Genomic DNA, 15,409 nt, shown 5'->3' on the forward strand with positions numbered 1-15,409 from the left:
GAAAGCGGCGCAAGTATGGGTCTCTAAAACGGTATTAAAAAAGCTGTTTCAACTGACGACCTGAGGATGTCACCAAATTCACATGTCTGACTTCGATACATTCTTCCTAGAGGAGGCTCGAGCGAGCAAGTTACAGGCTAAGTGCTCGTTTAATATGAATATGTAATAGGTTTTAGAATATTGGCATCAAAATGTGTCTCTCTAAGAAAGTGTATCATGCCCTTACTAATAATAACCCTAATCCCATTCAGCCAACAGGGTTGAAAGCTCCAGCTCCGACACGTGAAGCAATTGGTTCACTTTATTATTGTTATTGTAATAATTATTTTATCTATTTCCGGCATTGGGGCCGAAATCTGTGAAAACCGTATGGAGTTTGGTTTAATTATAGGCTAATTGATGAATATTGAAATAAAAAAAACATGAAAACGCATTGGAGAAGATGCCCAGTGAAGCCCTCGTCCAATAGATGTAGGCGTTTTAAATGCACAACCCTTGATTAACCAATCATAGGAACCTTTTACGGTTCGGTCTAAAATGATTGGAGTTTGAAGGAGCGAGAGGTCCGTCATCGCGCCATCGTTGAAATGTTTGGGGAAGACAGCTAACAGTCGGTGAGAGATAAGGAAGGGACTGAGTTATGAACGCTATGAATCGTAGTTCGACCTGTTTTCTTCGGTGAATGGTTCAACTAATACCGTGCGTTCAAGCTCAATGGAAAATCATGTTACAACTGCGACGTTTTCTGTTCCAGGCTTTGCCGCTGTTCATCCGAGCGATGAGATGTCAACGGACTGGGTCCATGCTCTTATCTTTGGCTTCTACGATTCCAAAATCCGAACCGTTTAGGAATATTTTGAATTGTATTGCAACCGTATTTCATTGTGATTAGTAAAGTCACGACTGTTTCTGGAGCAGAGGTAACGTCAGGCCTATATGTTTGACGGCTTTCTGCAATATGAGGAAGCAATTGGTCGAGTTCCCTCTGTGATGCTATCGAAATCTTAAAAGATAATTGCCACACCATTTTGGACCAAATATGTAAAAGCTATGGCCCGTGGGAAACACAAAATGATCGAAGAAACATCCGTGTCAATATCGCCTTGAACGAACTCGAAATCCTGCGCTTTCTCTGCGAAAACTTCTGCCTGAGTTCATGGTGCATCGGTTACATCTCGATCGGATTTTAACCCGGCGTTGACTGTTCAATGGAAGTATGTTCCCAGCTGCCGGTGTTGCCTCTAGACAGGCCGGTTCCCCAGCATGTGCTGAGGCGCAGAGGAGCCATCAGCCTCGGCACCAGCTCTGCTCTGTTCGGAGGTCCTTCTCCGAGGCAGCTTTGCAAGGTGAGTGACGCGCGCGCGCACACACACACACACACACACACACACACACACACACACACACACACACACACCACACACACACACACACACACACACACACACACACACACACACACACACACACCTACCTCTAATAATCAAGACTTTCGTAGATGATGATGAGGCGACAACGAAATTGTGAATGTTTTGGTTTTAGGTTCCTACTATGACATGTTCATATTACGACTGTGAACTCTGCCTTCACACATGCAAATTGTTGTTGTAACGAGGACCGACTTCCGGTGTTCGTCCCCGGGGGTCGTACTGTGTATACTGTGTACACAAAGCACACTCGCTGTATACACGGAGAAGTGCCTCGTTTAACATATAAGGACCTCTGGCAACATCGCTGTAATATCTGGGCTACTTCCATTGGGTGTGTGTTCACTCTCGGTCTTGCTAGTGAGTTCGACTAACCCTTTATCACAGTAAAGCGCTTTATTACACATCCGGTTCCCTTTATGAAGTTGACCACATATGTCACTGACTGAAAGAGTAAGATAATTTTTGCAGAACCATGGACTCAAGCACCAGATAAATGTCTACCTGGACCACACACATGCTAGTGGACACCCCTTGAGGTGTGTCTTGATCTTCCCAAAACCCTTAGTACTAGGATCTGGCAGATGAAAAGCTTTGAAAGTCCATGTTAAGAGGAAGGAACTCTGTTGGGGAACTAAAACTAGAAAAACAATACGCTAATCGTCAACCACCTCGTGGCTGTTCAGATAAACCAGAAGAGCCACTCATTTGCATGAAAACATGTTTTGCATGGTATTTGAATGAGTGGGGAGGCTCTGCCTGAGTTTGGTCAATAGTGTACTGTGGAAGCTAGATGGCCCGATCTTGGATCTCGATGGTTGACTAAGACCCCCACATTGATTGTTGACAAGTTCTATGAGATGAGATGTAAATAAGCCATGATTTGATTGCAACTCGTCCTTTCTCGAGCTGTACAAGTGTTTCAAAATTTGGCATCCATTCTATCCAAACAAGTGATGAGGAGCTCCCATAGATGTCTTTGTTTTGTCAAACACAAGTAAGCGCATAAGAGCTGCCCTGGCTAGGCACTTTCTATTCCAGATGGCTCACCAACTGCCAATTATGGTACGGGAGTAGACCATGAGAGTGGGTGAGTGGAACACATCTTGACATAAAAAACTTCAATATTAACCTGGCGTCCCGGAAAACTGTCTGAATCCTTTAATCAGTTTTTTTTGTGAAATGCTAGAAAAGCATCCTTCTATTGTCGTCGTCACTTGGTTGCCCATTTATGATAAAACGTACAGGAATAAGTCATGCTTTGGGGGGCATTTGACAGTCAAATCCCAAACACTAGCATCCAAACACTGATACACCAAAATGTATCATCCAACCAGTTGCTAGCCAAACACTTTCTGTCTGTCCTGTCACAAACCTTTCAATCAAACAGCCATGGTTCAGGGAACACAAGGGATGATCAGGTGCCCAACACGCCTTGCCCTGGTTGTGACTGAACCCATGATGATTGGGCTGCTAACTGATGTAACACAGAACTGCTGCAAACACAGCAAATCCTTAGAAACCTGTGCAAGGATGTTTACCCCTCAATACCACCACTGCTCCGCACAAATTAAATGGCCACAACTTCGGAGTGGACCGAACATCGCATAGACTTCCCAGCACTATCATCGAACGGTTTACAGAACTACATACTGTACGCCCACAGATCACATTACGGACCACCACTGCAGTAAAGGAGAGCGAGAGAGCGCTTACTGCGTTCTGTGCTGTACCCCACCGTCCGTCCCTCTCTCCTCCTCAAATACATTCTGATTTATCTGATGATGCAGACATGGATTTAATAACTGGAGATGGATTGTTTGTGTTGTTGAGGACACACACACAGACTGACGAGACAGTCATACACAGAGCGTGTGGAGGCCCCGTGTGCGACCACCCAGTGGGGGGGATGTGGGTCAGCCTGCAGCGGTATTCCATGATAGCACCATCACGACTGTTAGTCCTGCTGTCCTCTTGTCCTGAAGCGTCCCGTGTTTGATGAAACCGGTCGGTCTGTCATTAAAATCACATTTATTTTAACAGTTGATTCACACTGCTTGTTGCGTAATTGAAAGGTTTTCTTTTTTATTTCATGATTGACCTGGTTATTTTATTAAATAGTTATTATTTTTTGTAAACTGGCTGTGTAGACCAGTTATTAAACTGGTCTTGAAATAAAACGGTTTGTTTTTTCTGTTTAACTGTTGTTGTTTTTTTTATTGCCTTGTTTCCTGCTTTTGCTATGCAGCAGTAGAGTAATACAGTAAGCAGTACTGCATTACAGTAAGTATTGCAGTAGTGTGTCTGTCATGACAATACCTCTAGCTTGCCACCGGGGGAGCTGTTGGCTGTGGCCCCTTGGGTTGGCCACCACAGCAGGGGTTGCAGCCATGTCTGTCTGACACACTTCAAATTGTGTTCTCTCTTTTCTAAACAAATCCCTGCACACACACACTCAAACCCAAATGTCCTCAGTCTACATTGAAGCATCCTTGAGCAAGATAGCCTAACCCCTACCTGCTTGGAGCTCACGTGCATCTAGTTGCATCACATTATAGTGTTTGCTCGGCCGACTACGTTAAACAACTGATGGGACCTAGGGCTGTGTGTTTCTCAGGCCGTGGTCGAAGACGGTTGGTTTAGCAGTAATGACCTGCTGTTTGTTTCAGAGGCGAGGAGGGGTGTCCTACAACAGCGCTGATCAGGCGGTTCTCTACCTCCACCTGCTCGGTAAGTGCCGCTCCACCCCCTCTCACCTCCGCCGTAGGCGCAGAGGGAGCACACACAAGCACCTGGTTTTGTTCCTTCCTGTGTTAAGATTTTTTACAGTGGCTAGCCCATAAAGGAAAGGACTATCTTCATTTGACCACAATTGTCCAACACCACACTCATCTGCACACTTACACTGATATGGTAAATAATTACGTTGAAAACCACTTTATTGGCATTGAAGATAAACATGTACATAAATAAAGTTTTTTTATAAAGTACATAGCCACTCTCGCTATCCTCTCCTCTCACCCATCCCACTCTCCCCCTTCCAGGTGATGTGAAACAACGGGGCCCGGGGCCGTCGGAACCAGTGCGTGGGGCCCCTCACTCCCACGTCAAGGTCGACTATCAGAGGTTTCACTGTGAGTAGACATGCGATGGTTACCCCAATGTGATGGTTACCCCAATGGTACTTTGTGGTTTTCGTTTATTTGCTGGTTGGCCAAGGCTGGGAGTGGTCCTTGATTAATGCTTGAAATTATTTATTTCACATAATATTGACATGGTCTACATATAAAACGCAACCACTGGACAGACATAGCCTAAATAACAGCCTAGCTACAGAACTTAATGCGATAGCTAGCAGCTAACAAGCACAACTGTTATTAACAAAAACAAATAACCCCTTCTGTCTTCAAGCCCAATGCACTCAAACATGAATTATAACCTCCCTTTGTGTATTCTGTCTGTTGCATTCAGCATTAATATGTGGTTGCCAGGTATCAAACTTAATTCTAGTTCTACTTTTAAATGGTGCGGTGACTTGGACTGAAGCCCCTGACACACCTGGCTGACCAACGGACAGTGTCGGGCTGTCGTTCAGTATCTGCGGTGTCTCGCGTACCGTGGGCACTTGGATTGGCTGTTCACCTTAAGTGAATCGATGCACGAAAAGAGAAATGGAAGTGGGCAAAGCAGCAAATGACTACAAGTTACTTACACAAAATGATCGTCTCATTCTTCCACTTCATCTCATAACCCTAACCCTCGTTAGCTGTAGTCTTTGCGTTGTGTTAAAGTGCATCTTTTGGCCAAGGCACAGGCGAGGTGGGACGTTGGTTTTGTGTGTCCGGGCCTTGAAGGGTTTTTAGAGCAGGCCATTCCAAATGTCCACAATTTATGGATGCATATTAGAGAAAGTTTGTACGGCTTCCCAGTACCTGTATTCACTGTCGGTCGCTTTAGGGAAAAGTATCTGCTGAATTATAATAGTTAATGGCAATGTGTAAAATGGTAAAGAATACGGTAGGGTTAGCTGATTGCTAGCAGCCTGGTAGCCCCAGCCTCACGTGTCGGTGTTGTATGCCCAGGTCACCAGGGTCCCGTAGGGCCAGGTGCCAGGGGCCTCAAGAGCCACCGCAGACGGCTCAGCTTCCAGAGGGGTCTCAAGAGCCGCCACCTCCTCCAGCGGCCCTCGGGCCCGCAGCACCTCCTCGACCAGGTGTACAACTGCCAGGTCAAGGTGTGTGTGTGTGTGTGTGTGTGTGTGTGTGTGTGTGTGTGTGTGTGTGTGTGTGTGTGTGTGTGTGTGTGTGTGTGTGTGTGTGTGTGTGTGTGTGTGTGTGTGTGTGTTGTCAGTGCAGTTTTACCAAGGCTGCTCATGCTTCACTCCCGCTGCTTTCTTTCAGTGCATGCTTGACAAGGTGGACAGCTGGGACTTCGACATCTTCATGTTTGACAGAGCTACAAATGGTAAGCGTCACCATTGAGCTCTTAATCTGTCTGTCTGTTGGCCCCACCTGCTGGTTGCTCTGTGTGATTGCATCAGCCTACAAAGACCCTGTTACGAAATGAACAAGAGTAGATTAAGCGTTTTCCCTAATTAACTTTAGAGGCTTCGACTGATGTATACGGCTGAAACTCGAAAATATATAAATATCGTGCAAAAGTTTCTTTTATTTCAGTTATTCAACTTAAAAGGTGAAACTAATATATTATATAGACTCATTGCATGGAAAGTGAGATATTTCAAGCCTTTCATTCGTTATAATTTTGATGGATATGGCTTATGAAAACCCCAAATTAGGATATTACATGAAATCAATAAAGGAGTTTAAATACAGCGATGTTGGCCCTTTAAAAAGTATGGTATGGTAAAGTACTCGTATCATGCATATGTACTGAGTACTTGGTTTGGGCCCCTTTTGCGTGAATTACTACCTCAATTCGGCGTGGCATGGATGCTACCAGCCTGTGGCCCTGCTGAGGTCCTATGGAAGACCAGGATGCTTCAATAGCGGCCTTCAGCTCTTCTGCATTGTTCAGTCTCATCTTCTCTTGGCAAAGCCCCATAGATTCGAGTTGGCCTGTCAATCAAGAACAGTGAATCCCATGGTCATTGAACCAGGTTTTGGCAGTGTGGGTATAGGGCCAAGTCCTGCTGGAAAATGAAATCAGCATCTCCATAAAGCTTGTATGCCGAAGGAAGCATGAAGTGCTCTAAAATGTCTTGTGTGTTTTGGATTAAACAGCTGATTAGAGTGTGACACTTTGATCCTACAATATTGAACCTTTTGACAATATTCAAATTGTCATCAAAATTATAACAAATATTGTCTTGAAAATATCTCACTTTGTATGTAATGAATCTATATAATATATCAGTTTCACCTTTAAGTTGAATTACTGAAATCAATGAACTTTTGAACGATATTCTATTATTTTGAGTTTCACTTGTATTTCAAGTGTTTATTAGTTTTCCGTCACTTAATGCTTCTCTTGAAGGACCTATCCGTGGTAGTGGTCTATGCTAAGGAGCTTCTCTTTTACAGGAAACGGCCTGGTGACATTGACCTTTCACCTCTTCCTCCAGCTGGGACTGACCCGGCTCTTTCGTCTGGACCCCATCAAACTGCGTAGTTTCCTAGGTACCTAGGTCGTCTTAGTGCTGCCCCCTGCTGGGGAGCCCAGTGGCCGATGTAGATGTGTCCGTGCAATTCCCTTGAATTTAGTTTCGCTTCTATTTACATCTTTAATGTAAAAAGTGTGAGTATAATCTGGAATTAAACTGAGATTATGCGATGGTTGGGGACACAGCTGTACATGTGGGACATCCCTCTCATGGACACTGTGTTTAAACCAATTAAAAGTCTAATAATACTTCCAGTACACAAAGTTTAAGCTTGCATTTGGCACACACCCCACTCGTCTACTCTGTCATTTAAACTACAACAGGGTGCTAATTTAGAACAGGCTCCTGTGTAAACTTGTCGAGCCTACCATGACAGATGAGGAAAACCCAACCACTAGTGCTCTCCCAGTCTGCCCGCACACGCCACTGGATGAGCGCTTCTTCTGTAATTTGCTGTTGTTGTTGTTGTAATGTAGTCATGGTGCAGGCAGACTACCACCAGCGGAATCCCTACCACAACTCTCTCCACGCGACTGACGTCACGCAGGCCATGTACTGCTTCCTGAGGCAGCCCAAGGTGAGCCCACCCTGGACCCGGCCTCGGCACTGGGTCCTAGCGGGTCACTTCAAACGTGGTCAAGCACCCACCCAGTATGACTAAAGGGGACACTTGGACAAGTTTATGCCTGACCGACCGACTAGTGCAGATGTTATCATCTGAGGACCCGAAGGACAGTTTCAGTTTCAGTTTGTTCACGGCGGGACCACCCACCGCACACTCAGGAGAGAAACGATAGGGTTGTACGTTGAATATGATGTAAGGTGTAATACATTGTGTATCCTTGTTTTGCAGCTTGCCACAACGCTGAGCTCCTGTGATATGCTGCTGGCGTTAGTTGCGGCGGTCACCCACGACCTGGATCACCCCGGGGTCAACCAGGGCTTCCTGGTCCGGACCGGACACCACCTGGCTGCACTGTACAAGGTAGGGAACCTGTGGAGAGAGGCACACGCACTCGCACACGCTTGCGCACGCACACACATGCATACACACAAACAAGGACAGGCATACAGAAACAAGAGTCTCGCACGCACGTACGCAAGCATGAACACTCTGAGACGCACACACGCACTGGGAAATTAATAGTGTGATGAAGATGTGTGTTTGGGCTTGATGTTGCAGAACTCCTCTGTTCTGGAGAGCCACCACTGGAGGTGTGCTGTGAGCCTGCTGAGGGAGTCTGGGCTCCTGGACCACCTGCCCATCACTGACCGGTCAGTCACACTCATGCTAATACCATGGGTATAGTAGTTCTTCCAGACCGTTATTGTAGGCGATTCAGGGTTGATTTTTGTAGTTTGGCCTAATCTATGTTGTAGTCCTTCTAGAATATTTCGTTGTTCTAGTGGGTGAACTTGTAGTTCTGCTAGATGGATTTGGTAGTCCCATAGGGTAGATTTGTATTTTTGATTCCATTGTCGATGCAGGCTCAACTTGGAGGAGCGACTGGGTTCTCTGATCCTGGCCACAGACATCAGCCAGCAGAACCGCTACCTGGCCCGCTTCAGGGAGCACCTTGACCGAGAAGACCTGAGCATGGCTGACCCCAGCCACCGTCACCTGGTCCTGCAGGTATATCTTTCACTCCTCACCCACTCATTCTGGCTCTAGCTCTGTCTCTCTCTCGCTCTCTATCTCTCTCTCTTGCACTCTCTTTCTCTTGTTCGCTCGCTCGCTCTAATTCGGTCTTCCCCGTCCCCTCCTCCTCACACACTGTTAGTGGACAATCCCTGAACAACATGCCTATCCTAACATGCTCCTTGATGACGTGTGTGTGTGTGTGTGTGTGTGTGTGTGTGTGTGTGTGTGTGTGTGTGTGTGTGTGTGTGTGTGTGTGTGTGTGTGTGTGTGTGTGTGTGTGTGTGTGTGTGTGTGTGTGTGTGTGTGTGTGTGTGTGTGTGTGTGTGTGTGTCAGATTACCATGAAGTGTGCAGACATCTGTAACCCGTGTCGAGTCTGGAGGCTCAGCTCCCAGTGGAGCTCCAGAGTCACAGCTGAGTTCTTCCACCAAGGTAGGTGTGAATGTGATGGGATATTGGTGTGTGTTTTGAAGTAGGCGTGTGTTGGGTCTGAAGCTGTATTTGTGAATGGTTTCCTAGGCGACGTGGAGAAAAAACACGGAATGGCAGTCAGCCCCCTCTGTGATCGACTCTCCGACAGTACGGCACACATTCAAGCTGGTATGCACACACGCACACGCACACACACACACCCTTACGCACACCTTAAACTCACACATTCTATGTCTACATAAACACACCAGCTCACCGCCTCCACTCTCTGAGCTTCAGTGCTGTCCTCCATCAGGTTTCATCCGCCACGTGGTGGAGCCTCTGTTCAGGGAGTGGTGTCGCTTCTCCTGCACCAGCCTGTCCCATCGCATGCTGGCCCACCTGCAGACCAACCTGGACCGCTGGACGGACCCGAGCCAGCACCCCGAGACCCCCCCCTAGAGTCCTACCAGCCTTCCTAGACCCCCTCCCAAGACAAAGGAACGTAGACCACCTCTGAGAGACATGGGCACCTTCCTGGACTACCTCCGTGACCACTTCCCTAGAGACCTCCCTAAACCCCCTGCTAGCGACATGGGTACCTAGAGAACCTCCTGGAACCTAGACCACCTTCTAGGATCCTCTCTAGACCACTTCCCTAGAGACCTCTCTAGACCACTTCCCTAGAGATATAGGAACCCATACCACCTCCACCGTAGAGACCTACCAGCCTCCCTAGACCACTCCCTACAGATATAGTAACCTAGACCACCTCCTAGAGACCTAGGACCCTTCCTAGACCTCCTCCCTACAGATATAGTAACCCGGACCACCTCCTAGAGACCTAGGAACCTTCCTAGACCACTTGCAAAGCTTTTACCTCAGGAAAGGAAAGCTTGTGGAAATGCGTCTCTCCCTTCTCTCGCTCTCCTTCGTCTTCTTACACTTTTATTCTTTCTTCTTATTCTCTGTCTCCCTGTATCTCTCTCGCTCTCTATCTGCCTTTATCCTGCTTCCTTTTCGACGCCACCAACTAACCAATGACTACTTTGTTATTTCATTTAATCGTATTTATTACATTGGGATGTATTCCCGGAGTACAGTTACATCGATCATTTACTACCTTACCAAAGTACTACGACAATGTATTCAAACTTAAGGTAATCCATGGATTACTACGTACCACAGTAATGCATAGATGTATTACTATATTGTGATGTTTCTGCTGACATATTATTTATTGTTGTGTGATTCAAGCTCTGGTATCAAAATGTTTCCTTTCGCTAACCGGAGCTTTCACAGGATTTATTGGGTCATTTCGTGGACTTTGAGGATTTAAGATAAGTTCCCACATTATCCTGAAGAGTTCAGAAACGGGGGGAAAATTGCTCAGACAGATTTATTTTATGTAGCGCTATAATTTAATATTGGAAACCCCAAATATGTAGCCAATGACGAAGAAGAAACATTGAACATGAAGATTGTTCCGGAGACCCGCGGTGGATGTTTGGAATGGGGCCAAGGGCGGGCAGACATTTTGTTACATGCTAATTTAACTTAATTTAACCAATGGCTTAACTCGGTATTGGTTCTGGGGCAAAACGGTGCACATTCAGTCGAATTAATTACCACTTGCATAAAATGTTTGCTCTTTTGCTAAGGTAGACGAGAAACGCCATTCGATCGAGACGATTTCCTCTTTATTTGTATTTTTTTAAGGGTTTTTGGTTGATCGTTCCACTGTGAAAATGGACATGACTGTTGAGTTTGAATTACTATTCTTTTAATTGTGTTTTCCTTTTTCAAGGGCACATCTGTCATGTTTGGGGGGGGTGAAAAATAACAATATTTACCAAATAATGGTAATATACGATGTGATACACCATCATGTGAAAAATCCAACTCTTTAAATCGGTATCTGTCACATTAGAGTGTTACGTTTTTAGCTTCTAAATGTTTGTATTTAACCGTCATTTCTTGGAAGAAACACTTGTTGCATTACATTCAGTTTTTCTTTTAAGAAGTTAGTCATTTTGCTTAGGTGGGGCTATTGTTCGTTCATCAAGATGTCGTGAACTCAAATCTTCCTTCAGTGGAGTTGTGGAACACAATTTGCTGTACTGGCTGCTTTCACCGGTACTGTTCTATTGAAGGAGAATTAGTTAATGACGATGGGTAAAAACATGGAAGTCAGTCCGTTCTTGCAAGCATGATTAGGTTGCCAAGTGGAAACTTCCATTAAACTATGCTGTTGCTGACAATTCCCCATACTTCAGATGGGAAACCCAAATGCACCAGCCATAACTGTAGATAGTCAATACACAATTTCTGACAATTTTTAAGAAGCCAGACCACAAACAGACCTTTTCATTTTTTGTCATAAAAGTTATGCTTTGTTTTTTGTTTAAAAGGCAGTTGGGGAATGGATAGATGGATGTTAAACTATGCACTAATTTCTTAAGTGACCAAACAGATTTTTGTCTTAGTAAATCATTCACATGTGTACCGTTCGGCTTTTTGACATCTTTCATGTTGGTTTTTCTTTGTTTTCTTTAGACAACACAAAGTTGTAGAAGGACGCAGGTGCTTTTCATAGTAAAGTGAAATTTGTATTTTCTGAAAATGCCAAGACTTTTTGATGCAAGTCACCTGTGTGAAGGAACTTCCATGACAAACTATTTTGTGAAAATCTTGCCAAATATTGATATTTTGCTATATTTGCCAGTTATTACATTTTCAATAATAAAATGAATTGACTCTTTTGCGGCATAAATAATACTTAACTACACTGTGATCCAAGCCATTTCAACACAATGCAAAGGTTTATGCTAAATGTAAGTATATGCATTAGTGATCTTTAACCACATTAATTTATCTTCGAAGCTATACACTTGGAGTATTCAGAATGGTTGATATAGTGACGAAAAATCAGGTATGTTTTCTGATGGATGTGTAGTGACGGGTCGTTGCCGGGGAACGAGTTGTCTCGAATAGCTCAGCTAGGCTCAACTACGGTATATGAAGAGCCGGCTCTTATCGGTGAGCTGAGCCAAATTATCAGACTCAATGAAAAAAGACGGAAAGCCCATCAACTTTTCCTAGGGCGTTGGCTCTTTAAATCCTACAACATTCTGAACGGATGGCCGGCGAGGTCAGCTGAACACTCAATATCCAATCACAGACGCGCATTTTAACAGCTGACACTTTTTTTCGTCTCCGACCAGGAAGCATAGCCAACAACAATCAAGTCGCATACCCTTTCATTATGTAGCTTTACGTGTCAGTCTATTCGCGGTCTATGCGTTTGATTATGATACAGAATACTTGTTATTGTATCATGTTATGTTATCGTTGTGCTGTCATGTGATCCTTGGTGACAGTTCATTGAATAACCCAACTAGCCATCCTCACTCGCCTTGTGGTCGCCGCTCCCGAAACGCTCGTGGTAAGTGCCAACGTTGCTGGCAGCCGATGTTAATACTACACTGTGGTCATTGGCATTTGCCAGTGGCGTTAGCGTGTCCGTTTTATAGCTCCAAATGAGCGTAAATGAGTTTAAACGCATATAGGCGCAGTCAGGGGCGTTGCTAGACCTAGAGTTTTACTGGGGCAAAGGCCCCCAACTGCCAACATTTTTTTTTTTACGTGTGCACAATATGAAATAGATGGATACAGAAGGGTATGTACAAGCTTCAAAATCATTGTCACTGTCATATTGTAGGCTATATTAAAGCACTGGTAAAGGTAAAGACGCAAAGATGGATTCATGAGTACCGTACAATTATATTTATTTAAACACATACACATCTCAAAGATTTACAAATAAGGTAACTGACAAATAAACAAAAAGTCTCTTTATGACCTTCACCTCTTTATCAGGAGAAGTCTACACATCTATATTTATTTAGAAGCTGTGTGGAAACAGCATAATTTTGCCAGAACGACATGTACTAAAAAGGCAAGAAACAAGGTTTAAAACTAATAGAATTTCTGACTTAAGGTGAGGTGGCTCATTGCCACCAATCAACCTGGAAAATGTTATAGAACCATCAAAGCTCTTAAATTAAACTAAATAAGGCCATACACTACTGCATAGAGCCTTTTTTAATGATTATTTTTTCACTATTAAGCTGTATCGCCGCGCCTTCATGGTGGCAAAGCGGTCAATAACGTGGCTTTGACTCACTTTGCATAGTTGCTCCTTTTCAATGGACAAAAGAGAAAGTTGGTGAAGCCTTCCTTGCCCCATGGTTGACCTAAGCCAGGTGTGGAGCCTTCTCGACACACTGAAAGATCGCTCACAACTACAACTGTTTACAGGAATTGTGAGTGCAATGATCTGAATTATCTGTGTCAGTGTTGGGAACATTGTTGGATCCATATATGTTAAAAACACCCTGTATATCCATAATTTCCTTTTTTGTGTTAAGGAAGTTTTTGTCCACTAAAACTTCCTCAAGTTTTGAAGACAGACAATTTTTCATTCATTATTCATTTTCCGCGTGTGTGCGTGCACGCATGGTGTGTGTGTGTGTGTGTGTGTGTGTGTGTGTGTGTGTGTGTGTGTGTGTGTGTGTGTGTGTGTGTGTGTGTGTGTGTGTGTGTGTGTGTGTGTGTGTGTGTGTGTGTGTGTGTGTGTGTGTGTGTGTGTGTGCTATAAAACTACAGGCTACAGACGCTCAGTATTGAAAAACTGGTGCTAATTATGTGGGCAACATTCTTTAACAGCAATCAAGTTGTCATTGTTTGTGTCAAACAAGTTGTGAATTTGTTGTAACGTTAAAAAAGGAGATGACTTACTCTGGGCTGTTTCCAGCTCCCGTGGTTTCCAACGAAACATGATCAACAAAAAAACAAGGAATTGAAAGCTACTTACAATATGCCTAGGTTACATTAATTTCCCCTGATGGCAGCAATGTTCCACTTTCAGCTGGAATTCACGGTAGGCCTACATCAAAACCACGTGTCTTCTTTAGATTTCAGTTCCCTTTATTTATTCACACAGTTCAGCAGCGGCATTTATTCAGAATCAGAGCCCAAATTAAAGCTGCATTACCCAGCAGAAAAATAGATGCACTATAAATGGTTTTGTAGGCCTATAGCAGTCACGAACATGAGCATAGTTGTGGAAATGCTGGTGTTAGAAAACAAAGTTGACGGGAATTAAAGTGCTGCAAATCTAGCATTAAAGGTTAATTTAAGAAGCTTCTCACCAGTCATTTGTCGCCTGGTCGCAGTGTCGAGTTTTTTTTTAAAGTAGTTCACTAGTCGTAGCGTGCAAATAAATTGCAGTGTCAGAATTCTGAGAATTTTGTCAGCATTCAGATTTCTCAGAATTCTCTTACACTGCAAATTAAAGCACTACTACTAGCAAACTAGTTTCAGCGTGACAGGAGAGAACTTCCTTAAATTAACCTTTAATGCTAGATTTGCATCAACGCTATTGTGTGAATTAGTATGGTTCTCTTTCATGGAAGCCGGAAGTGGGAGATTCCTTATTTTTTTTACCATTATTGTTTTATTAACAAATTTCTCCTACAGGGGATTGATAAAGTTCTATCTAGACTATTGAACAGAAAGAAACACTTGGTCATACTTTACACACTTTACCACTGAAACATTCAGAAGAGTCACGTGGACGAATCCGTAAATAACTGATTTTTTTCATTGGTTGTTGCGTTAAATCTTACCCAGATACAATAGGGCTATTTTCTGATTGGCTTTTATGTAGCCCCTTTCGTTTTTTGATTGGCTGGTAAGAGGCAGGCTCGACTGAAGACTCCCGAGGCAGCAGGAGATGTACTTGATGAATCCTGTCGATTCCATAGCGAGTGCGGCGCTTCTGCAGTTTAATTTAATAATGATCAATGGAATTTTACTGGGGCACTGGAGACTTTTACTGGGGCACGTGCCCCAGTAAAAAGGGGCTGACGACGCCTCTGGGCGCAGTCTACCCACCAGCACGTCAAGTCTGAGAATGAATGTCCTCCAGCCAATCAAATGCATATCAACTAAACCCGTGGCATATAAGGAATAAAAAAGCTCAGTTAGGCTTATTTCAAACAGATGCAAGTATACAGGAATATGGGCTTCATTGGCTTTTCAAATGAAATACATTTTCTTATTGTGTGTGTGTGTGTGTGTGTGTGTGTGTGTGTGTGTGTGTGTGTGTGTGTGTGTGTGTGTGTGTGTGTGTGTGTGTGTGTGTGTGTGTGTGTGTGTGTGTGTGTGTGTGTGTGTGTGTGTGTGTGTGTGTGTGTGTGTTTCTGTTCTGAATTTGTTGAATTTATCCCAGTCGTGTTCTTCT

The 15,409-nt window shown here is 44.1% G+C and overlaps 1 protein-coding gene across 1 annotated transcript; it reads left to right on the forward strand.

The window, feature by feature from the left end:
• The first annotated feature begins 535 nt into the window (after positions 1-535).
• Positions 536-13,652, forward strand: LOC130388176 (high affinity cAMP-specific 3',5'-cyclic phosphodiesterase 7A-like). Its single transcript, XM_056597551.1, has 14 exons — positions 536-614; positions 755-1,346; positions 4,097-4,157; positions 4,472-4,561; positions 5,510-5,661; positions 5,828-5,891; positions 6,971-7,066; positions 7,527-7,627; positions 7,904-8,035; positions 8,234-8,325; positions 8,539-8,683; positions 9,027-9,123; positions 9,211-9,291; positions 9,419-13,652. Exons 2-14 carry the CDS (start codon positions 1,209-1,211, stop codon positions 9,562-9,564), a joined length of 1,395 nt encoding a protein of 464 aa, XP_056453526.1. The 5' UTR covers positions 536-614; positions 755-1,208; the 3' UTR covers positions 9,565-13,652.
• The last annotated feature ends 1,757 nt before the right edge of the window (positions 13,653-15,409 follow it).

The sequence above is a fragment of the Gadus chalcogrammus genome, chromosome 8 (assembly GCF_026213295.1).
Source record: "Gadus chalcogrammus isolate NIFS_2021 chromosome 8, NIFS_Gcha_1.0, whole genome shotgun sequence".
NCBI classification, from domain to species: Eukaryota; Metazoa; Chordata; class Actinopteri; order Gadiformes; family Gadidae; genus Gadus; species Gadus chalcogrammus.

Coding starts and splice junctions, on each gene's coding strand:
- LOC130388176 (XM_056597551.1), top strand. CDS start 1,209: ATGGAAGTATGTTCCCAGCTGCCGGTGTTGCCTCTAGACAGGCCGGTT. Junction 4,562..5,509: donor CGACTATCAGAGGTTTCACT/GTGAGTAGACAT, acceptor TTGTATGCCCAG/GTCACCAGGGTCCCGTAGGG. Junction 9,292..9,418: donor TACGGCACACATTCAAGCTG/GTATGCACACAC, acceptor GTCCTCCATCAG/GTTTCATCCGCCACGTGGTG.